The 23521-nt window shown below is 43.1% G+C and overlaps 3 protein-coding genes across 3 annotated transcripts; 1 reads left to right on the top strand and 2 right to left on the bottom strand.

Annotated features, from left to right (window-relative positions):
- Nucleotides 1–483: 483 nt before the first annotated feature.
- On the bottom strand, nt 484–4090 carry LOC118424729. Its single transcript, XM_035833446.1, has 6 exons — nt 3832–4090; nt 3536–3607; nt 2219–3391; nt 1815–1913; nt 1385–1488; nt 484–1043 (listed from the first exon to the last, which is right to left on the bottom strand). The coding sequence occupies exons 1-6, from the start codon at nt 4031–4033 to the stop codon at nt 840–842; spliced, it is 1854 nt and encodes a 617-aa protein (XP_035689339.1). The 5' UTR covers nt 4034–4090; the 3' UTR covers nt 484–839.
- LOC118424976 lies at nt 4039–5637 on the bottom strand. Its single transcript, XM_035833787.1, has 4 exons — nt 5488–5637; nt 4767–5017; nt 4550–4575; nt 4039–4096 (listed from the first exon to the last, which is right to left on the bottom strand). The coding sequence occupies exons 1-4, from the start codon at nt 5588–5590 to the stop codon at nt 4039–4041; spliced, it is 438 nt and encodes a 145-aa protein (XP_035689680.1). The 5' UTR covers nt 5591–5637.
- A 4489-nt stretch (nt 5638–10126) lies between these two features.
- Nucleotides 10127–23487, top strand: LOC118424977 (flocculation protein FLO11-like). Its single transcript, XM_035833788.1, has 4 exons — nt 10127–10221; nt 10897–11023; nt 12815–13882; nt 23360–23487. The coding sequence occupies exons 1-4, from the start codon at nt 10183–10185 to the stop codon at nt 23485–23487; spliced, it is 1362 nt and encodes a 453-aa protein (XP_035689681.1). The 5' UTR covers nt 10127–10182.
- The last annotated feature ends 34 nt before the right edge of the window (nt 23488–23521 follow it).

A 23521-nucleotide genomic window follows, 5' to 3' on the forward strand; every position in this document is an offset into this window, starting at 1 on the left:
AACGTTAAAAAGAGCCCACCACACTTATCAAAAAGAGTAGGAGTCTTCTCTCTGTGTGAGTAGATCAAACCTATCACGGCGTACGCGTATATGACCACTAACCAAAACCAGGTGCTACACTGTACATGTTTTTGAAAATAATTCATCCACAATAGCACGGCACGAGTCTCACACGTTCACTCATTTTTCACAGCCTTTCTTCCTTGCGGAATGAGTCGTCATCCTTAATAGAATTATCAACTTTATCTTTATTTGTTTAATAAAATTGACAGGGACCCAAAATAGACTCTAAACTTTGATCAACGCTACATAGCACACTATGATCCACTATGCATGTATTGAACAAATGTGAAGAAATATTGGTACATGTTTACTGCAGTGTTTAGAAATTCATTACGCAATTATGCTGCTTAAAATTAGTAGACTATAACTCACAAATGATACCAGTACTTCATGTATTAGAACAACATACTGGACTTTTTCCCCCGAATGGCGGTTATATAGGCTGAACATTTCAGATTCAGAACCTATAAAATTTCATACTTCTGTATACAAAGCAGCTTCTGATTACATTTGTACCACGAACTATCAGGCTAAAACTACTCTGAGATATCGATCACATGTCTAAAACTCTCGCGATTTTACGTTCTTAAGTGATTGGTCATCAGTATTGATCCTGAAGAAGGCGACAGTGGTTGTTGAAAATGTGATCCGTGCATGTCTTTGTGTTGGAAGAAAGTTTAGCATTGTACTATGATTACTACCAACACAGATGAGCTTCCATGATACATTGATACATTCCCATACGAAAACAGACAACTAAGTACAACGGAAAGTCCTCAAATGACCCCGTCTCCCCTCAGCCGTTTGAACAGGTGTTCGATCGCGTGCTCAGCTGCCCCCTGGCGACTCTCGCGTTTACCGGAGTTGTCGGACGTGCCGGTCCCGACGTCCCACGCTTCGCAGTAGAAGATCAGCTGCAGTGTGTTGAACTCGAACCTCATAGATGTGTTGTAGCGAATCCTTCTGTCCATTATGGTCACCTGTGGAGAAAAAAGTAGGGCAAACAAGGCAATAATAAATGGCAGACTTCACTTTGCACACACACACACACAAACACAAACGCGCGCGCGGACACACACACAAACAAACAAACAAACAAGATGCGCGCGCACACACACTCGCACATGGACAAAAAGGCCGACACGCCAGAAGCAACATTGTACTTCACTTTCTTTGCCGGTGAAGAAGCAAACATGATATACACAATTGAAAGTCGACTTTAACTGTATAGAAAAAGTACCATGTACCCATTGACAACTTTTACTACAGTACGACTAATACTAATGGTTTAGTTGAAATTGCTGAACATGAAGTTACATACTTCGCCAGTATCGCTGTAGCTGATGCTCCGGACCTGCTGTCTTATTTCTGCATCCGTCGGGCTGGTAGCGACTGCCGGTGCCGGTGTCTCCGACTGGTTACTGCCTGTGCAAGAACGCAAACCGTCATTTACTTCATAATGATACCATATCACTACATCATGCAATGCAACCGCTGTGAGCATAGACCTCGAGTGTGATTATACGAAACTCTGAAGGCAACTAAACTGGGTATGATTTTGGAGACGGTCAGATGTTTCAGATCGACAGCAACTGCCGTCACGGTGCCACTGAGGAAAGATAGCGGATGCTGTCTGAAACGTATGACCGTTTCCAAAATCATACCCTGTTGCCCGAGTAACTATAATTTGGCGCACGTAATAGTTATACCAACTGACATATGAAATGCCGCAATAGAAAGGACAATTTTACTTCGGTTCTCGCTGGACACAGTGCTGGTGGCGACTTGCTGACGATCACGATTACCACTCCGTGATGCGTAACCAGCGTCGTCTCCTGTGCTGTTACAACCTGGAAAAAATATAACAGCCGCCATTAATTACACATCATATACAAATATACAAGGTAAACAAATGCATAGCTTGCTGCTGTTGGCCGGGTAAACAAACAACTAACGTTACTGTACGCAAATTGCCTTTGTCAATATCAATGCCATTTTTTGACTTCTACAACATAAATGTGCTAGCTTGACTGCATGAAGGCATTACGTACCACCTAACATGTAGGTAACGTATACACTATTGGATTATAAAGCATGCATACGAAAGTGAATACAATAGTCAGGTGATAGACAAAATGACGCTTATGTTACTTACAGCCGTCCACGCCACAGGCCTTAAGAAACTGCTCGTGGGATTTCTCCCAGTACTTCGACTCCCAGAGTCTGTCTTTGAGCCTTTGGGCAGCGTCGTGTTCCTTCTTTCCTTTCTCCAGGATCTTGATGATCTTCTTAGCCAGCCTCTTCGCGTCTTCTTCATCGTTTCCCTCCATCTCGACGATGTTGCGGTCGAACTCGGGGTCCAGGTCCTTCTTGATGAACTCAGCCAGCCCGGACCTTTCGGAGATGATGACGGGAACACCGGCAGCGATAGCCTCCAGGCCGACAAGTCCGAACGGCTCGGCTCGGGACACCATGAGGACCACGTGTGCCTGCTGGATGTCACGGCACAGATCCTCCTGCGTGCCGTACTCCAGGGGTGTGAAGTGGAAGGAGCCTGACCTGATGTTAGCATCGATGATCTCCTTGCTTCGTTGGAAGTCGTTCTTCCGTATCCCTTTGACTCGCCACTTTGCTCTTGGGAACCGCTGGATGACGTCAGGCATGGCGCTGGCGACAAGGTCGTAGCCTTTCAGCTTCTCCACGCCCTTGACCCTGCCGATGGACAGCACAACTTTCGTCTCCGTTTCCACGTACGTCCTCTTGGTGTTGAAGAAGATGTCTGACGGTTTAGGCAGGAACATGTAGTGCGGTTTTGACTCCCTCATCTCGTTCTGGTAGTAGTCATAGATGACAGGCCCCACCGAGAATATCGCATCAGCATGTTCCATGTCATCTTGGATGGCTTTACGCTTGTCTCCGATCCCCATCGCCCGTTCGTCACTCTTGTAGTGCTCTGTATCTTCTGGTATCACGTGGCCGAAGAGAAAGAACTTCGCGTGTTGGAGGCGTTGTTCCTTGAGCGCTCTTGCGGCCTTGCTGGTGATATCTACATGGCCAATGATGTAGCCGATGTCTTCAGGAAGACTTGGATAACGACTTCGATGGTCATACGTGAGCCAGTCGAGAATGGGTTTCCTTTGATCGCCTTTTTGGACTTCGGGGAACAGCAGTTGAACGCCATCGTCAACTCTTTCGTCTGGGTACAGCACTGTGTTGTACACCTTTACTTTTCTACTCCTCAAGGCGCGCGCCACCTGGCGGTTCATAGTAGACACGCCACCCTTCGCCGTGCCGTACTCGTCGTTGACCAAGAGAACCGCATGTTTGCCTACCAATTAAAACATGACGTATTAAGATTACTCCGTACTTGTATAGCATCTCTCTAACTTTCAAAGCTACAAGACAGAAACAACATGATTTGATGTTAACTGCTTGTATGTCCTGAAGCTATCGAAAAAGCATTATAACCTACCATGTTTTAAGTTGCCATCGGGAGTGTCCCCGTGTTGTGGAGATGTCGTGGTCACCTGCCCAGAGGATTGAACTGCAAAAGAAATGTGTAGATGCATCTTCGATTCATTTCTATCCTTTTCCATCCATTAATTGTAAGGGGTGAAAACAATGGTATTTCTACTCAGTGGTGACAATTATTCATATGCATTTTCCGCCTAAAAGAATTTATGTTTAGCGTTTTGCTGTTGTTTTCGACATTGTCGATTCAATTGGATAGTAAACGAATTCTAGACAGTTTTTATTTTGTCAACTTACCATCCAGACTTGCATAGTGGTTCTCGGCATAATGCCCCAGGAGCAGAGGAGGTTCTTTCGTGCCCACAGTCCCGGTACTTGGTGTCAGGATGGTGACGTAGTTCTCCGCCTCTACACTGGACACGATGCTGACGTCATGACCAAACATGTCCGCCATGGCCTGTAGGACAATGTGGTCTCCCCACGTCCCATCACGTGACATGGTGCTCAGGTAACCTTCCCAGTTTTGATCTTGGACGAAGTCACTGAGATGGTCGCCGTTAAGCTGGAAATACGATTTGAAACATCAGCAACAGCCAACATGTTATTCCATTTGTTTAAGGTCATATGTATATAGTTGATTTTTGTCTATAACGTTATTTGATGAATGGTATTCATCATAATGGTATATCAACGGAAAAATGAAGCCGAAGAGTGTGTACATTTCGTCACAAAAAAAAAACAAAAAACTTTTAAATCTTTCTATTCCTGGTAGTTAACCCACTAATGCCATGGTCCCATTTGCGCTAGTGCAATTTCCAGACCGTGTTTTGTCGGCGTCGGGCGTGGCGTATTACGGTAACTGGTAGAGCGTTCAGCTCGGAATCTATAGGTCATGAGTTCGATCCCCGCCGTGCCCCCGACGTTGTGCCCTTGGGAAAGGCACTTCACACGACCTTCCTCACTTCACCCAGGTGTAAAAATGGGTACCTGACTTCGGTCTGGGAGGTAAAATTACCTTCTGTCTATACCATGTATGTGACACTGTTAATATAAGTTACAAAACTTGAGTGCAGTGCCACATCGTCCTCGTCTGTCCAAAAGCAAAATAGAAAAATTCCAGACCCTGCCGTGACGCAAAATAGCCCTGTAATCACAAGCCGTCCCGCGGGGCCACGTAGGGGGTCACACCCAAAAGTGCAGAAAACATCCCGAAAACTAAATGAAATGCTCACGTTGTATGGACAGCCTCTTAAGTAGTCAACAACTTGCTTGCGCAGATCCCCGTGGCTAATTTGTCTCCCCTCCGTACGGAACAGCTGATCAGCCACGGCGTGAAACATGCAGTTTCCGTCCTTCGGCACCTCATCCCGGAAGGTCAGCCCTGACTCCGCCACGTGCCTGGCCAGTCTGTTGTAGGTGTCAGGACGGGAGTCGTCTTCTACTCTTACCTCGGTCAGCAGGTGTTTCAGCGTCTCGAAGGCTTCTGAGGAAACAGACACTTGTAAGATATTGTCCCTCCAAGACGCGAGAGGTTGGTGGGCAAGATTGTGACCTTCTTTTCTTATGCCCCGTTTCTTTGTCTGCTTGGCAGAAAACGGACATATGATAAGAAGGTCACAAACTTGCCTACGAGTCTCTGCTTGAAGAGTACATGTTCCTAGAAATGCTTAGAATTCATTTGACAATTAAATAGGGGAGTTTAAGACAATTACATTACTGCGATATCCGGCATGGTCTTCTTATAATGGACAGGTCATCACGTCTGTATCGTGTTCAGTAGTCACACAAACACGCGCGCATATAATGTCCTATGGGAAGTTTACCAGAAATATTGATAATGTCTTCTTTATTCCTACTCCTTTATTCCTTACTCCTAAGCATCCAAAGCATCCTTGTTGATAGCATCATGAAACCAACATAGCGACTGACAAAAAGCTAACAGTGTCTGCCTACTCCGTGCGTATCCTTGGATCTTGTCCGTGTGAAATCTTCCGTCAGTCTTCCAAGAGCTCCCCGCTCTGCTGTGGTCACCGCTATTCTCAGGCTGAAGAGTCATGTGTAGTCTTGGTGCTTTAGCTATGGCTGTGTCCACGTCTAGGTACAGTAGATTATGAATATATATAAAGAGGTTTTTTTTTTATATGATGATAATATTTATTTGTAAAATCATACCCGAAGGCTAATTGCATGGTCATTCTCAAGAGCAAATAGTATCATAGATTATTATCTGTTATAGACTATAATAATAATTATAGATAATCGCTTGCACATTTAGAGGATTAACATATTACATGTTGTTTTTAACATGATATCATGATAGACTATAATTCAGCAGAAATATACCAATTTGCCATTTTTTGGGGGTATGATGCATCACAGATTCCTTTCTCAAGTCAGCTCCTCTTATGACCTTGCAATACAACTCACCTTTCTCTCTTGCTCTTTTGGTCGCTTTGCTAAGTGCTGCAGTACGTCGTGATAACATCGAGAACAAAAGGACCAATGAATAAACCAAAAAAAAGGGATTTTTATCAGCAAAGACGGCAGTAGATATAGAACACCAACATAGCATTGATATATTAAGATTTCCGTCAAATGGAAGTAAGAATTCATGAACTAAAATGTGCATTTTTCTTCAGTCCATGTTTAACGCATGAGCAGAAACCTGACACCAACACTATCAGTTACAAGGGCAGCCATATTTATTTACGACATCGCTAAGTTGTGAACGTTTCAAAGTAGGCTTCGGCCATGATTTTCAGACATACATGTATGCTTTTGCACGCATATTTCTAGACCTAATGCCCCAGGAAGGGGTGTTAAAGTCAGTTTTTCATTGTACGACACAAGCCGTGCCTTCTGCTCCAACAAAAACGATCTATACTCGATTTTACTGGCCATTTTTAATCCCTCACCTTGTAATGCACAGTGGTTGCTTTCCCACTACTATAATCAATGAATGATGACAAACCTTTCGCTTCATCTTTAGCAATCTTCTCTGCCCTCTCAGCGAAGTCACGTCTGCCGATTTTTGTCAGCAGTCCTGCCAGAAGTGAGAGATCTCCTGGCTCCAACTTTCTTTCTTTTTCAAGTTGGGTAAAGATCTGGTGAGCGTCGGCTTTCTGGACGAATCTCGCTGGTAAGATCTCTGCACCGCTGACATAGTTACGGAGATCGGTAAGTTCTTCCTCTAACAGGTTTCGAGAAATCTTCAGGAAAAGATCTTGGCGAGGATTGTCTGCCATTGAACTTAACGGCCGGCGCGGTGCTACACCTGTCATCACTCTGGCATGTCGATACTGGTGGAAATTCCCAGTTACACCTGGATGGAGCGATGTCAGTTGGGAGGGGGCCATTTTGGTATGTAGTTTAGTATATTCTTTTTCCACTGTAACTTACGTTAAGTCGACTTGACAGCATTGTGCAAGAAACAGCAAGAAATGCGTATTATGACGAAATGCAACACGTCTTTATAGAAATGTCAACGTAGAATAAGACGTACCCCTAGAATGTCTTGGTCCGGTCCATTGTTACTCAAGTTACGGTCATGACAGAAAGGTAAATCAAGACAGGAGTTCAAAGGTTCCGTTGTAAACAAGACCATCTGCTGAGTGCGCTGGGCTTTTGTAAAAGTGTGCTTCATACGTTGTTAGTAGTTGTTATTGGTTGCCATACATTGTACCCTGTGCGATTGACCAAAAACTTCATTCATTCATTCTTTCATATGTCCGCCGAAAACAAACAGGCGTGGAAGAAGTCAAAATAGCCTGTTTGGAGTGTAATGCAGAATGGCAGTATCATTATGCCCCTTTTCCTCCATAACCTACATTCTTCTACTTAGGAGCTACCTTCTTTTACTGAAGACGTTACACCAAGACACCGTGTTGTATCCAAATGAAAGACATATTTCTAGACATGTAAGTTATAAGCCATAAGACGCCACTTCTATAATGATGATTATAAAGGTCTTTATTGTAAATTCATGCCCTATAGGGCTTAGTTCAAATTATATAAGCTTATATTGCTTTCTTTACAATGTTTGTACATGAATACATCATGTTATATGCTTTAGTTCATAACCAGTTCATAATATTCTGCCAGACAGACGGTATATAGTAGTCTCCAAGCAGACGCGTCAGCTGGATGAAAAAAGAGAATTATTTGGCCAAAAATAAAATGCCATGGGATTTCAGTTTTGCAGTCTTTTGCAGTCTATCCAGCTATCACGTCGGCCGGTCAGTTCACTCCTAGGCCAATTAACTCCTACTAGACTTTTGTTCTTACTTATAACTTGGCCAAAGTCCCATGTTGCTATATTCGGCTAGACCGGAGTCTGGTAGAGACTAGGTAAATAGTGAGAGAGGTTCGAAGGCAAAACAATCGCGTGATCTGCATGACGTCACTTTCGTTTCGGGAGGGTTACATCATGCAGGCACCTGCGTGATAGGGCGTGTATCATTATACAGAGCGCGAGACAGTTCATTGACTACTCCTGCCTTCAAAGAAGAAGTCAAACGTGACAATAGTATACATTGTTCATATAATTGATTAGACGCTTGCATAGTGTAACGTATTACTCCATTTTCTACTTTTAAACCCTTCGAGACTGTACATGCAATTAGCCTTCGGGGATGATTTTGCAAAGATATTTTACCATATTCTGTATGGGTGTGTATGAATACCCATTTTCTATCAAAATACAACAACAACAATAACAACAAATGGGTGGCAATGTGGTATTGTGTTTTCCCTAGCAGACCCTAGTGCTGTGTCCTTGGGAAACGCTGACAAGTCCTTAAATGACCCCGTCTCCCCTCAGCCGTTTGAACAGGCGTTCGATTGCGTGCTCAGCTGCCCCCTGGTGACTCTGGCGTTGACCGGAGTTTTCGGACGTGCCGCTGGCTTTGTCCAGAGCTTCGCAGTAGAACATCATCTGAAACAGGTTCAGCTGGAAGTGCTTGTTGGTGTCGTAGCAAATCCATCTGCCCATTATTTGAACCTGTGGAAACGAACGGTGGGAAACTGTTAGACAATCCACCCCCTTCTTATGACAGAAACACACAGAAAGCATTTCCTTCTGTACATGTGTGGCACTGTTAAAATGAGCTATGCTCGAGCGCAGTGCCAGTTTGTCTTTGCTTGCACTGTCTTAAAGTAAAAAGAAGAAGAAACAACACGCAATAGACTACATAAAAAGAAGAACATTTTTCCGTGAACTAACAAACATGCTGAAGGTACTTGAAAGCCGACTTCAATGATATAAGAATATATCAAATAATAATGGACTATACTACCACGTAACCATCGTGAAATACCACTAGTAGTATATGTTGTGTTGCTTAAAAATTTCCGAACAGGATTTTGCACATATACTAACCTGGCCACCATCGCCGTAGCTGATAGAGCGGACTTTCTGTCTTATTTCTGCATCAGTCGGACTGGTATAGGCTGCTGGTGCCGCTGCCTCCGATTGGCTGTTGGCAGGGCTATCTGCATATTCTAAAGATAAATTTTCATTGGTTAGTATACGCGTGTTTAAGAGTGTGTTGTGAAAGTTATGATCCTCGTGTATAATTATAATGGAATGAATACAAGAAGTATTCTTCTATTAGTGGCCTCAGGTTATAAATAGAAAATATTGGCGCAGTACCTATCTAACAAAGAATTGTACATTTGTATCATACCCATATAGGGTAGCCTCCATAGCAAGCTTCTTGGGCTTTTTTTCCTTATGGTACACTTTTGCTGGCCAGTTAAGTTTTACTGGGTCGTAAGGGCCGGTAGCACAAGCAACGCAGTACAAAAAAGAAATGGCAGGCAAAAATGTATTATGGCCCCCAAGGAACGAAAAAAAAGGCACAGGGAGCCTGCTTAGAGGCTACATATGGGCATCAAATCATGTCTGTACTTTGTAGATTAAGCCAAGAGAAAGCGAAGATAATTGTCTCGTTCTGTGGTTTGATTGCATGCCTTCGTGTGTGATTTTTAACACATTTAACTTACCTTGTCCTTTCCGCTCCTTTGCCGCAATTCTCTCCGCCTCCTCTGCGTACTCCGTCCGTCCGATCTTCCTCATGAGCTCGGCTAACAGTGACAGGTCTCCTGGCTTCATTTTACCGTCATTCTGCAGTTTGTTGAATATCTGGTGAGGGTTCGCGTGCTGAATCCGACCCGACGGCAGAAGTTTGCGACCTCCGACATAATTCCGGAGGTCCCTGACTTCATCGTCTTCAAGGTTTTGAGAGATTTCGAGAAAAAGATCGTGTCGAGAAGGCTCAGACATTTTTTTCTTCTTGCCAGTGAAACGTCTGGAAAGCCCCGACAAAGAGAAAAGCTCCAGGTGAAAAGTCCCGGTGACATCATTCTGGATTTCCCCCGTTGGAGCATTCTACTTGCAATATAGGGGTGTGTCTTTAGCAATACTTATCCAAAAAAAATCGCCAGTTTCCCTCAAAAATATGCCGTCCAGACTGAAATAGTTGTAAAAGGTCAGTGCTTACGATCTCCTAGTGTTCTGAGCCACCTTATTCCCCTTTTTGGTACTTAAATTCATGTATTTTCTTTCGCAAAAACTTTTCTGTTCTTTCACTTTCTATCCACCTGTCGTACACACTCCCGACATGCCTCAGTATCATGACGTAATCCAAGATGGCGGCGCCCATGCGGATTGGTGCCCTTCTAGGAAAGGTGCTTATATTTTCATCAATTTACACAGGAAACAGTAGTTTATAAAGTAATACATCTATTCCGATGAAAGCATAAGGGTTTGGTGGGTGTACCGGAAATGTTTCAGGTGCGGGGCCAGGGTGGGGAGTAAAGATCTGACCTGGTTTCAAAATCAGTAAAAAGCGACAACAAATTTAACGATACAAAGTGTGGGGTAAAAAACATTACAACAGCACGTCTCTACAATATTGGACAAGAAGTATCATATTATTTGTAATTCAATGGACCAAGCCCATAGATATTCACAGTGCAAATTGATTAAAATTAGCTATACAGTATTGCCCAAATTACACTGTACCAGATTCACGTGTAACGTTACCAATTGGTTTAGTAGGTCTAGGGGGAGGGGTTGCATCCTTGTCCTAGGGGCCTTCACATATACAAACAATTCATGTTGCTGCACATGTGTACTCAGAACTGTGAATGTTCATAAGAATCGTATACTAGTACACTGGTAATTTTCATCGATGAAGGTTAGACATCCAGGTAATAAGATATGCCAAAAAACAGTTACTCAAGCAACTGGATATGATTAATATTTTGGAAACGGTCAGACTTTTAAACTAGAATCCACCAGTTTTCGTCAGTAAAACTGATAATTTTCATTCTTCCTTCACTGTTGTTGTTCCTGTACAGTATGTGCTGAGACCAGGGATGACCAGACCATGTGCAGCCCTCACCACAGATGCAGGGGGGAGTAAGGCCACCACTGCCCCACCCCAGGGGGCCAAGGCACCCCCACCCCCTCCCCCAAAGGCAGCAGGTAACCTTTCCATGATGGCTACAATTTTGTCAAAACTGTGACCACTACATACTACAGCCCAAAGCTAACATGGCTGGACTTCTTGGCTGCAACATGCTGACTTTGATATGCTTATACATAGATTTGTTACTATGCTGAAACTTTGTGCAAGGAAAAAGGGTATTCTGTATATTACTAGCTGCATTTAAGCTTGCAGTCTAATTAAAGCATTGTGAGGTGATTTCAACCAAGACAGCCAAGTGCTGATGTACATTTAGTATAGTTTTTGGAGTTTTTTGTGTCTTAACAATGATAACATGTATTTAACCACTAGTGTGAGGTATGTATCGGATATATTTCTGAAGGAAGGACAGGGTGTATTGTTACACATAGAACAAGAATCGTACATGTATCATAACCATTGCAGTTGCAAGTGCATACATTTTGTAGTACTTGTACTTACATCTAATGACTCAAGGACTTTATCAGTAATCTGCAGTTTTCTATTACATTTGGGCATAACACCTTTATAACATTGAATCATCCTGTCATCATCATGGATTGTAATACCTTGTTCTTTGGTGGAAAAATGGCTCTGTACATCAATTATTATCACTTTTTCCCTGTATAATGCCACCATTCTTGATCATACATGTAACACCACTGCATCCCTCACTTCAGCTAACCCTACCCATTTTCACTATCCCCACAACCCCAATGCCTTACCAAACTGTTGCAACAACCACACCCATTCCCTCGAACTATAACCAGTCCCGAACACTGATTATTTTTACAGGTTTTTAAATCAGCTGCTGATTTTCCACAATTTTGTTGCCTCATTGAAAACTTCAGTCTTCTTTAGACTATTTTAGTGGTTCCAGGGCCGTTATATCTTACTGTCCTCTTTTAGGCTGACCAATTGGAGAATAAATGACCAAAAATTCATCAAGAAAACATTTTTGTGATTTTTGCCCTTGTCTTTTTCTTTTTAGATCCAGTGCCTAATAAGGCAAATGATGGCAAGAGAGAAAGCAGACTGAAGTCTAAAAATGAGGCAACAACAACAGCAGGGACACCTACTAGTAATCATGTAGCCAGCCAGTGGACTGTGTCAGTCCTAAAACAACTTCTCAAACAAAAAGGCATCAAGTATAAAGCATCTGCAAGAAAAGCAGACCTTTTAACACTTCTCAGAGACTCAGAAGCCAAAGACGGTAGCCTACTGTCAGGGTTAGATACAGCAAGTGATAGAAACATGTCTTCTCAAACGTCTTCACCTCAAGATTCCGTAAATTCGAGGCTCAATGAAAACATGAGCCATAACCACCAAACAGTCTCAGAGCTAAGGCAACTTCTCAAGGACAGGGGAATCAAATTCAAGACGTCTGACAGGAAAGCAAAGCTGGTAGAACTGTTAGTGAAGGCACAGAGTGTAGACACACAGATCCAAGACTCTGTAGTTCAGGCAGCAACAAAGGCAGGAGAGCCACAGCGAGATACATTCCAAAAGAATGCAGCGGAAGATGGTGATACTACAGGTGATTGTCTTAAGAAAGAATCATTCTCTTCTACATCTACATCTGTAACAAAATTTAACATTTGTATTGTTCCTCTTCTTCCAGGCTTCTATTTTGACTTACATGTAGCTAAAACTTATTTTGAGTCTTTCCAGCTCAAGATGAAACAAATGCAGCAAGACTCTCTGTAAAAGAAGATGAGAAAGCTAGAAAGGACATCTAACTGCTGTATATGGTTAGGAGATTTTAAGAAGGGATGGGTTAAGATATGTGCTGTCTTGTTGGTGCAATATAGAAGCTGAGGGAGGGAGTGTGCTTGAAGCCGCAGAATCGCTTGCAGCCAAGCCACACCAGGGTGTCGCTCAGGAACCCACCACCATTTCAGCAGCTGTGGCAGAGATGGCCGCAGCAGAGAAAGCTAAGTCCCAGTCTCACGCTAAGGAAGGGCCAGCTTCTGCAGAGACAACCTCCTCAAGCTCTTCATCAAGCTCAAGCTCTGGATCAAGTTCAAGCTCTGAGTCAAGTTCAAGCTCTGAGTCAAGTTCAAGCTCTGAGTCAAGTTCAAGCTCTGGGTCAGATTCTGAAGGGGAGACAGTCAGTGGACAAGCAGGGCTGATAACTAAAGAAGCAGATGCTACAGAGGTGATAACTAAAGAGCCAGATGCTACAGAGGTGATAACTAAAGAACCAGATGCTACAGAGGTGATGATTAAAGATCCAGTGGCTGCAGAGGTGATAACTAAAGAACCAGAGGTTGCAGAGGTGATAACTGAAGAACCAGAGGCTGCAGAGGTGATAACTGGAGAAACAGAGGCTGCAGAGGTGATAACTGGAGAAACAGAGGCTGCAGAGGTGATAACTAAAGAACCAGATGCTACAGAGGTGATAACTAAAAAACCAGATGCTACAGAGGTGATAACTAAAGAACCAGAGGCTGCAGAGGTGATAACTAAGGAAACAGAGGTTGCAGAGGTGATAACTAAAGAACCAGAAGCTGCAGAGGTGATAACAGAAGCACCAAAGGCTGCAGAAGTGATAACTAAAGAATCTGACGCTGTAGAGGTGATAACTAGAGAGCCAGAGGCTGCACAAGGGAAGATTGAGGCACTGAAGGGGGAAGAAGTGATAAAGGAAGCACCCGAAGAAGTTACACCACAACCGTCTGCATTTCCAGAAGAAGGAAGTACTACTGATGTCAAAGCAACTCAGGAGGAGCAAGTTGACATACCCAAACCACCAGAGCCGGAACAGGTGGCCCAGGAAAATGAAGAGAAGACCAGTGAGGACCAGGTCCTACCTGAAGAGCACCTGACAGCTGATGATGCAGGCACACCTGGTCTGGAAGGGGAGGCTGAGGAGACAGGTGAGGGAGGCAGGTGTTGTCTTAGAACACATAGGCCCTGTTTGCCTCCCTGTCTCGCCTCACCCACCCACTACTCATCTACTTTGTAGTTTAATTGTCTCCTCACATAGTCTTCATTCTTACAGTCACTAATAGTTATACTTAAAGAATAAAACTGTTTCCTCCATAATGTGTAGTCTGGTATAGACAACTAAAAAGTCCCCCTTTCATCAGTGTACACTTGTATTATCTCCAAGTAGAAATTGGTCAAATAGACAGATAACACACCAAAAGAGTTAGCTGGCCGAGGTGTACACTTTGCAACCTAACTCTGCAGGCATGCTGTCAGTCTATTTGGCCAATTTCTACTTTTATCAGCAACCCATGCAACCTGGTAGAGGCCAAACTATACATGTATTTGCATGAAAGCTCGTCTGTGTTGGTGTAATCCATATTGAAGTTTTTAATGTCTTTCAACACAACAAATTGCTCACTTCCAATTTTCATCCGCACAGCCATCAACCTTTGTCAGGAGCAGGTATATAAGGGGACCATGATATGAGGAATAGCACGACGTGAGGTTTCTCTTCACACGAGGGTCAACACGAAACGTGCCATTGCTCGCGTTCCGCTATCTTTGCACGCTCGCCCCAGGTAAAGGCCCATTACGTGCGCTTCTTCAATTTTAGCAGTGTTCGCACGTAGCAGTGGCCGGGCATTCACGGCTATATTTTCTCGCCCCGGATGAAGACAATCCAGCCCCATTACGTGCGTTTCTTCAATTTTAGTCGTGTTTGCACGGAGTTCTGGCCGGGGTAACACGGCTAATATGGCTTTATTTCCGCCCCGGCAGACTCGGCACTCAATGCGGACCCATTACGTGCGGTTTCTTTTTTTTTTCAATTTTAGCGGTGTCTGCACGTAGCCATGCCAGGCAACACGGCTACTAGTATATTTTCCCCGACTCGGCACTCAATCCAGACCCCTTACGTGCGCTTCTTCAATTTTAGCGGTGTCTGCACAGAGCCAGGCCCGGCAACACGGTTATTTTCTCGCCGCCCCGCCTACCCTGGGAAAACGCAGACTCCTACGAGGCACGCAAAGTTTACCGATCCCTACAACACGCACGCACGGGACACCCGCCGCCTAACACCCGCCGGCCCTCGTACCAGCTGGCCCCTACTAACGAGAAGCGAGCGATGTTGGGGACCGTAGCGTAAGTAGGGCCAGCTGGTAGTGGGGCGGGTGCATAGAGGCGGGAGGGCGCGCGTTAGGCAGGGGATACTAACTCTTATTTGCGACTCTTATTTGCGAAGCTTCTCGAGCAGGTTTCCCAGGGTAGCCCCGTCAGACTCGGCTCTCAAACCAGACCCCTTACGTGCGCTTCTTCAATTTTAGCGGTGTTTGCACGGAGCCAGGCCCGGCAACACGGTTATTTTCTCGCCCGCCCCGCCAGACTCGGCTCTCAAACAGACCCATTACGTGCGCTTCTTCAATTTTAGCGGTGTTTGCACGGAGGCAGGCCCGGCAACACGGCTATTTTCCCGCCCGCCCCGCCAGACTCGGCTCTCAAACCAGACCCATTACGTGCGCTTCTTCAAATTTTAGCGGTGTTTGCACGGAGGCAGGCCCGGCAACACGGCTTTATTTTCCCGCCCCGACAGACTCGGCTCTCAAACCAGACCCATTACGTGCGCTTCTTCAATTTTAGCGGTGAAGACGCGGCATTTCAGCGGTGTTAGCCTTTTCTCGCCCGCCCCGCCAGACTCGGCTCTCAAACCAGACCCATTACGTGCGCTTCTTCAATTTTAGCGGTGTTTGCACGGAGCCAGGCCCGGCAACACGGCTTTATTTTCCCTCTCTGAGAGCGTGAAGACTCGGCACTCAATCTCGGGGGAAGTGAAAGTTGACTTGAAACTGACTATACCCAAGCTCCTGTATGGCTCGTATTTGACCAAGGAGGTTAAAATGCTTGATTTAACCAAGCATAGTGGACCAATATCCAAGCCATGGCGGAGAAGGCACGCCGGTAAATGTTATCATTGCGACGTGAAATCATAAACAAAGATCGACACCATTTTGTTTCCTTGTAGAATTATCGCACTTAACACATTTTCTTTCCGTTTATTATTATTTCACGTTTATATTCAGTATCTTGCCGGTACTCGATTCTGTTAGTGTATCGACATTGTAGTCAAAGATTTTGTAGCATGTAATCTTGTTTAAAACTGCTTGTAAGGACTCTCCGTAGTGCCCAGGGTGTTTCATTTCTGATAAAATATCTCATAATTTACTTCATACAGTTAAATCTCGGTAGATAAACTGTTGTTTGTGGAACTTGATACGAAAAGTAACGCTTTTGTAGCTATATATCCAGATATTTTCAAAGTACATATTATTTTCCCACAACACGCAAAATTGATTGATGATCTCTCTTTGTCACGAGCCCAAGGCATGATCAAAGGCTGCCGCGGGCTGCGCGGGAAAACTTGAATGCAGCGAACAATTCTCACGCTTACGGTGCACGAAATCAAAATATGTGAGGCTTATATCTGATCTCACTCAACAATCGGAGACGAATTCAGCGCTCAACGCACATGTTACAAGCTAATTCTTTCTGGATACAGCGTTTTTGGTCCGGCGATTGAAATGGGCTACGAATTCGAAGGTTTGTTGTGTGGTTCACTTCTGTAAACAAAGGTGACGCCATGTAAATAATGAATTTTATTACAAATGGCTTTGATATGTGCGATTGTTACAACTCCTAGGTAATTACAGCTTAGTACATGTACTGCGTATATTATGGTTCATCAACACATTTCGATCTCAAATAAAATCTTCATTCACAGATCTTCATTAAAAAACGCCGCCATTTCTGCTGACTGCAAGTGTACTGTGCTGTCGCAGTTTTCCCCGAGTTTACCTGAATTGTTCTGCCAGACTTGTGCGTACCGTACCGTATTACAGTACTAGCATTTACTATACAGTGTTTTCGATATCATAAATCCTTTTAATTGAGGCGCACATGTGTGTTAAAATGTAGACCCTAAGTATGAAATTGTAAACATGATTACGATCGTAAAGCTGTTATTAAAGTCCAAGAATAAAAATGAAGTACATGTTTGTATTATTGGGCAAGCGACATTTATCGTGTGGTACGGAGATGTCTTGTTTACAATCGGTAATCCTGGAGTATTTTTGACGCTTCTTCTCGGTTAACCTGGAATCCAGTCTACTACTGGCTCGGCCTACCGTAGTTAGTTTAGGCTCTCTACGGGGCCAGTGTAGCTTTCAGCCGCCGGGGTAATCATTCACACCCGGTAGGATTTTCACGCGGTTAGACTTGGCCCAGTGGGAGTTGATTGCCGGCCAGCAGTTTTTTATTAATTTTAATTAAGCTATTAATTAACTCCCATTGGGCAAAATCCTACCGGGGAAAATGCTACCGGGTGTGAATGATTACACTGGCGGCTTAGAGCTGCACTGACCCTGTAGAGAGTCTACACTAACTACGGTAGGCCGAGCCACAACTTGACTGGATTCCAGGTTACTTCTCGGTGTACGTCGCCGGCAAATGGCGTGCTTGGTGTGCTCACGAGATATCATGATTTTCTTCGTCAATGTTCAGTGACAAGCTTCGTATTTGCTTACAAGGAGGAAAGACGACTCAAAGTCGGAAAGAGTAATGAAACACAATTTCTGATAAAGCATCTCATAATTGACTTTATCCCGTTAAACTCAGTAGATAAACTGTTGTTTGCGAAACTTGACAAGGAAAGTCACGTTTTGTGGCTATATATGTCAGTGTTAGTTTATCCAGATATTTTCAAACTACAAATAATTTTTCCACAACATGCGAGAATGGTACCTCCCAGACACCATGGCGCCACCGCTTTGTCGCGAGCCCGAGGCGGCATGACCAAAGGCGGCCGCGGGCTGTGCTGGAAACTTGAATGTAGCAGACTTCTCACGGTTACGGTGCACGAAATAACACTAACAGAATATGTGGGGCTTGTATCTAATCTCATTCAGCAATCGCAGACGAATTCAGCGATAAACACATGTTACAAGGTAATTCTTACTGGATATAACGTTTTTGGTTCGGCGATTGAAATGGACTACGAAGTTTTATTAAAACAATGGTTAAAAGAAGGAAAAGTCTGGGAAGTGTGGTTTGATCAAACGGCTGGATTCCTCTGACAAATTAAATCTACGCTCAGCTATATATAACGTTATTTCATTTCAACCTACATGTAAAACCCTACCGTTTTTTAAGATGTTGTCAACTACCTTTGAGATGGATAATGAGTTTCTGTTTGTTTTCTCTCCAATACGCAGGTACAATATATCGAAGCTCAGTGGTTTGAAGTGTCGGAGCAGGAGGTTAATTACAAGTATAGCCTCCTTGGTCGAAGGAAGAACAGTCTGCCAGCAGTTGTGTTGTTCTGAAGTGTGTGCATGTATCTCTGTGTGCAAGGAGCTTTTGATAAAAGCTCCTTGGTGTGTGTCGTTCAGTTCTATATATATGTGTGTGTGTGTGTGTGTGTCGTTCAGTTCTGTTGACGATATTTTGTTAATCCTAACACTACGTTCGTTTATCCTAACCTTCTGGTTTCAACTAAGTAAGACGCATTTTGTATATAGAGTAGTTTATACAATAGATTATATACAGTAACAATATTGAATAGACTTTTATAGTATATAGATTGTAATGTCGCTCCTTCACAAGAACAAGAATGCCTGAAGCTTGTGTATAATAATTGCCAAATACTTCCAAATAAATTCAAATACTGCTATTCGAAATAAGTTTTTTTACTAGAAATGTCAAATCCCAATACCACTGTCCCTGTAGAATTAGCCCCTTATGCAACAAAACAACATCTGGTGTTCGGATTGACGAACTAATGTCTAATCAGCAAATCAATCTCGCTAACTGGTGACAACGTGGATGGTGTTTTTTATGGCAAACTCGGGGGGGGGGAGGGGGGGTAAATGTTGGTTTCTTGTATTTTGCCACGAAACAGACAAAAGCCAAAGATTGTAATACACATCTGTGTCTAGAATGTCACGTCCAGGACTCTGGTCCACACTCTATTGTTCACAACTCGCTGTGACTTGAATGTCCAAAATGTCCTGCAACACATCAGCGCTAACGTTTATTAAAGCCGACAGTACAGTCTGACCGTCGAGTCGTGAAATACACTACACTATAGACGTCTTCATTCATTCATCATTATCACCTATCAACTTACCTTTTGTTATATGTAAGTAGGTCGGTGTGAACTGTCGGAACAAGTCGGAGCAAGGAGGTTTAAAAAACAACCTCCTTGGTCGGAGGAAGAGTTTCTCACGCCCTTTTACTTGTATGTTGATCTCTTTCAACTTCTTGTTCTGACGAAAAATTTCTGTTCTGGTTTGCATGAAGATTGAAACTTACCTTCTATTAACTGTGTTCAGAACACCAGTTTTACCAAGGAGCTTGGTTTTACTAACACAAGTTGCGTCTTGACTTACCCTACAATAAATGACATTTGAGGAACAAGAAGAAAAACGAAAAGTCTTTTCTTGCAAATTAATGGTTGATTCTTTTCGTTTTCCACCTTCGAATAAGGAGATTCAAACTGTTTTTCTTTAAAATTTGGACCTTGTTACCCCTTCATTTAATTTGGTGGTAGGAACTTTATAATAATTCCTTTCACATTGTTTTCCTTACTAACGATTACATTGGATCCATTCCAAAATATACGAAGTACGGAATAAACAAGATACGGTAAATTACTAGTATAAAGATAAGCGCCCAAAGAAAAAAACAACCATCCATGAAAGCTGCTTGTCAGTATAACAATAGAACAGCTTTACTTGGAAACAACAGCTTGAAACAAAAACAATGGGAAAATTACCTTGTGTAGATTTGTGTTGAGTTTGTGTTCAAGAAAAGCTCTTTGGTTCAAAATGACATTTTTTTTAAGAATTTGTTTTCATTTCTTGTTTATTAAAAGTTATTTGTGTTGGCGCTGGCTCTTTGCGTAAATTAACATTACTTCTAGTACGTATTACATGTACATGTATTTCTGACACGTCTAAAAACTGTTCTAGGCTGTTTTTTTATTAACAACACATGTGCATATACTAGTACATGTACAGTACGTCACGACATACTAGTGTCGTTACTTTTGAAGCATCAAAGGTAAGTGTATACCATGGTCATAATTCGTCAGTAACTACTTCCAGCCGGGCCGCTATTTCAAACGTCGGAAACACGGTACGTTGATAATTTAATATATAGAAATTTACAAGTAAACTGATACATTTGAAATGAGACATATTGGAAAGCAAATGGATCATGAATGTAAAGTCATTTCCAAATTCTCTGATCGTGTCTCCACCGACAGGAGCAAGTTGGAAATAGAACACATCGTACTTCATTCAAATCAGCCAGATAGACATTGATTTGCATGCCATGGAGAACGTTGCCGATTCAAATACTTAATACATTATACAATGGTGTTCATCACTCGTCGGCAACACGGTACGTTGATGATTTAATAGAAATTCATAAGTAAATTGATACAAATTTGAAAATTGAGACATGTTTGAAAACAAATGGATCATGAATGTTTTAAGTCCTTTCCGAATTCTCCGATCGTGTCTCCCCCGACATGAACATGTTGGAGATAGAACGCATCGTATGGAGTTCATTCAAAAGACATGCGTATATTCAAGACATTATAGAATGATTTCCATCACTCTGTATTATAAGCTGCTAACAACACCAATAATCAACCAAGGATAAAGAAAATGTTTCGTGCAGGATGTGTCACTCAAATTGATCGACGCGGTGAAATTGTCTCCACCCATCCAAACTACACATTCGGTAGGTTCTCTTTTTGCCATAACACGACCGGCATCTGAACAATTAAGTCGAGTATTCGTACATAAGATGTATATAAGATTATAGATAGATATAAAATGAAACATCTCTACCAAATAGACGGGGAGGTAATAATTGTATCAAACCAACCGTAAATAAATTCTGAAATGGAGTATTTTACAATGTTAAAAAAAGGTGACTCGTCCCAGGGAGTCTCGCGGATTGAAGTGGTAGTTCGGAAAAATCCCCAAAGAATTCGTAAAGGGCAGGCTATTATGTGAAGTGACACAACGGCCAGATGGAGAGAACTACATGATACGTATCTTTTTGTTACGATCGCTTGGCTAGAGCCTATATTAAGAAGCCATCTGAATTCCATCTGAATTTCCCGACACCTTCCGCTAAGATTTTGTATAAATAGAATTAAGTAATGCTTATTCCTATATTCGGGAGTTTTCTTGGCTGGATGTGAAATGAAAACTGTAGTTATCGTTGTATTTCCCTTGCCAACATTTACCCCCGACGTTGCAGCCAACAGGTTATAATCTGTCGTTTTTCCCAAGAAATGTAACCTTATTAGTGTTATCGACATAAGTTACAACATTGTTACACTGTATCTATTGACTTGGTTTCTCAGATTATCTACAGAAAATGTAACACGATCTTACCTTTTTATGTCTCCATTGAGTCCATTCTATATTTTGGAAATAGTCTCCAATCAGGTCGCATTAACACTCCTATGCCGGTTCCACTCCTCTGCCAGCTTTTGATACTATCTTATGCTACCGTAGGATCTCCTTGGACATAATCTTGGAAAATCGAACTACCGAAATGCTGCGTACGTTCGATCGATAAGTCAACAATCTTCCAAGTTTCCACCTTAAAAATGAAGTAAACACAAAGTAGCATGGCGAAGTTAGGGTACAGTGGCGAACTTTGTATCATCCATTATTCATTCAACCATATTTTTTTTATTTGCAAAATATAAATATCACACTAACTTTTGTGTGGACTGAAAGCAATGAAATCATTTCTTTCAGCAGGGATTAGGATGAAATCTGTCCATCAATTTTGCCACAATGCCAAGGTGATTAAAAAAGAACCTTAGCGATACTAATAGATTCATTATTACATGTATTATAGTATACCTGACACCCCTCAAAATAAATAGTATCGCCCAGACCGAGATGCTTTGCGCTTGTTGGTTGCCTAGGTAACACGTGGGTAAGCAGCGCGCATGCGTGCATATTTTGTTTAGCCGCGTCATTCAAACAACAACCATGTTTACAGTCGGGCCGTTCATTTACAACCTGCGTCACTACTTGTTTCGAGTCAGCCTTTGGGAAGCTGTGGTTTAGTCACACATAGTACAAGGTATGAATTCTGTTTTGTAATATTTATCATTTATTTTCAGCTACGTACGCCGTAAATAGATTGGTTAGATATAGTAGAAAATGGTACGGTGTAGGCGGTGCATTTCCTCGTATCGTTTGTAAGTTTACTACTCGCTCCTCCAAAGTACCAAACTAGATCATCAGTTTTCGTTGTAAGTTCTTTGTAAATATGTAAAAATCTACTACTAGCTTGGTATCGCTGCGTCAAAAATGTTTGTTTACACAAAATATGTTGTTTACGCTGTGCAAATCCTGGGCTCTGTAATGAGGAAACGCACGTCGTGCGACTTTCGGTTATAATGAGGCATTGTACGCCCGACCTCGCAAAGCATTGTGCGTTGCAAAATAGCGGCAGATGTTCCAATCTACCGCTGTAAACTCCTGTTTTTTAAAGGAAATTTACGCATTTCAAGTCCGACGTTTGCGACACGTAACTCATCGTATCAATGCGGTCCGTTTTACACCACCGCTTTCCGCTTCTTGTGTACATGGATTACGTGCCAATTCGGGTTGCTTTGAGGTCATGCACGTGTCTGTTGACTACGCGAGGTACCTCGGCACGCGCAATGTCGCAATGTCCGCCGCTATGCCCGTCGCTTTTGCGCCCACGAAAATGCGTGTCCGTTCTGTGCCCAAGCGTGCGAAGTCAGCACGGGGCGAGGTATTGCACGCGTTCGGAGTTTGCGTGAAGTTGCTCAAAACTCGTCAATCGGCACGAAACGTGCTATTCTTCAAGCGACGCTATCTTTACACGCGTGCAGTTACCGTCACGCGACAGTAACTCCGCACCCGTGCAAAGATAGCGGCGTTTGAGAAATGGCACGTTTCGTGTGGAATGATGTGTTTTGAGGAACTTCACGTCGTGTTGTTCCTCGTTTCGGGTACCCAAAACATAGCTCTCAGGAGTGGTGGTTCAATTACTCTGAGCATGTAACCTAGGGCCACATGACTCGAGTGAAGAATCGTTGATGCCTGGCAAACTAGTAGTAATTCACATGTATTTAGTGAAACATTAGGTAGTCGTGAAGTCAGCTTATCGGTCCCAAGTTCTCATTACTGTAGATACCTTTTCTGTAATGTGTTGCCTGACTCCAGGACTCTTTAGCACCAGAGTGCGGTAACAGGACTAGTCTTATTCTGAAATAAGGGGGGGGGGGGGGCTTTGAGTGGTAGTGATCACATGGTTAACAGTGGGTTCATAACACTGACACTATATTTTCCTGCATGTTCCAGAGAAGCCAGTGGCAGCGGGGCCTGAGTACAAAGCTGGAGAGTACTACTCTTACAACCCCATGTCTTTCTACGATGTGGACGCCTCCTGCGATGCGCACCGCTTACCTCAGCCATCAAACAAGAAGTAGAGAGGGACAACAGCACTGCACTGCTTCTAGACAC

This window comes from Branchiostoma floridae, chromosome 10, assembly GCF_000003815.2.
Source record: "Branchiostoma floridae strain S238N-H82 chromosome 10, Bfl_VNyyK, whole genome shotgun sequence".
Classification (NCBI taxonomy): Eukaryota; Metazoa; Chordata; class Leptocardii; order Amphioxiformes; family Branchiostomatidae; genus Branchiostoma; species Branchiostoma floridae.

Coding starts and splice junctions, on each gene's coding strand:
- LOC118424729 (XM_035833446.1), bottom strand. CDS start 4,033: ATGTCACGTGATGGGACGTGGGGAGACCACATTGTCCTACAGGCCATG. Junction 3,392..3,535: donor CGATGGCAACTTAAAACATG/GTAGGTTATAAT, acceptor TTTAATTGGTAG/GCAAACATGCGGTTCTCTTG. Junction 1,914..2,218: donor GGCCTGTGGCGTGGACGGCT/GTAAGTAACATA, acceptor TATTTTTTCCAG/GTTGTAACAGCACAGGAGAC.
- LOC118424976 (XM_035833787.1), bottom strand. CDS start 5,590: ATGACTCTTCAGCCTGAGAATAGCGGTGACCACAGCAGAGCGGGGAGC. Junction 5,018..5,487: donor GATCCAAGGATACGCACGGA/GTAGGCAGACAC, acceptor CTGTTTCCTCAG/AAGCCTTCGAGACGCTGAAA. Junction 4,576..4,766: donor TAAGAGGCTGTCCATACAAC/GTGAGCATTTCA, acceptor TTATATTAACAG/TGTCACATACATGGTATAGA.
- LOC118424977 (XM_035833788.1), top strand. CDS start 10,183: ATGGCGGCGCCCATGCGGATTGGTGCCCTTCTAGGAAAG. Junction 10,222..10,896: donor TTGGTGCCCTTCTAGGAAAG/GTGCTTATATTT, acceptor GTTCCTGTACAG/TATGTGCTGAGACCAGGGAT. Junction 11,024..12,814: donor CCCTCCCCCAAAGGCAGCAG/GTAACCTTTCCA, acceptor GGTGCAATATAG/AAGCTGAGGGAGGGAGTGTG.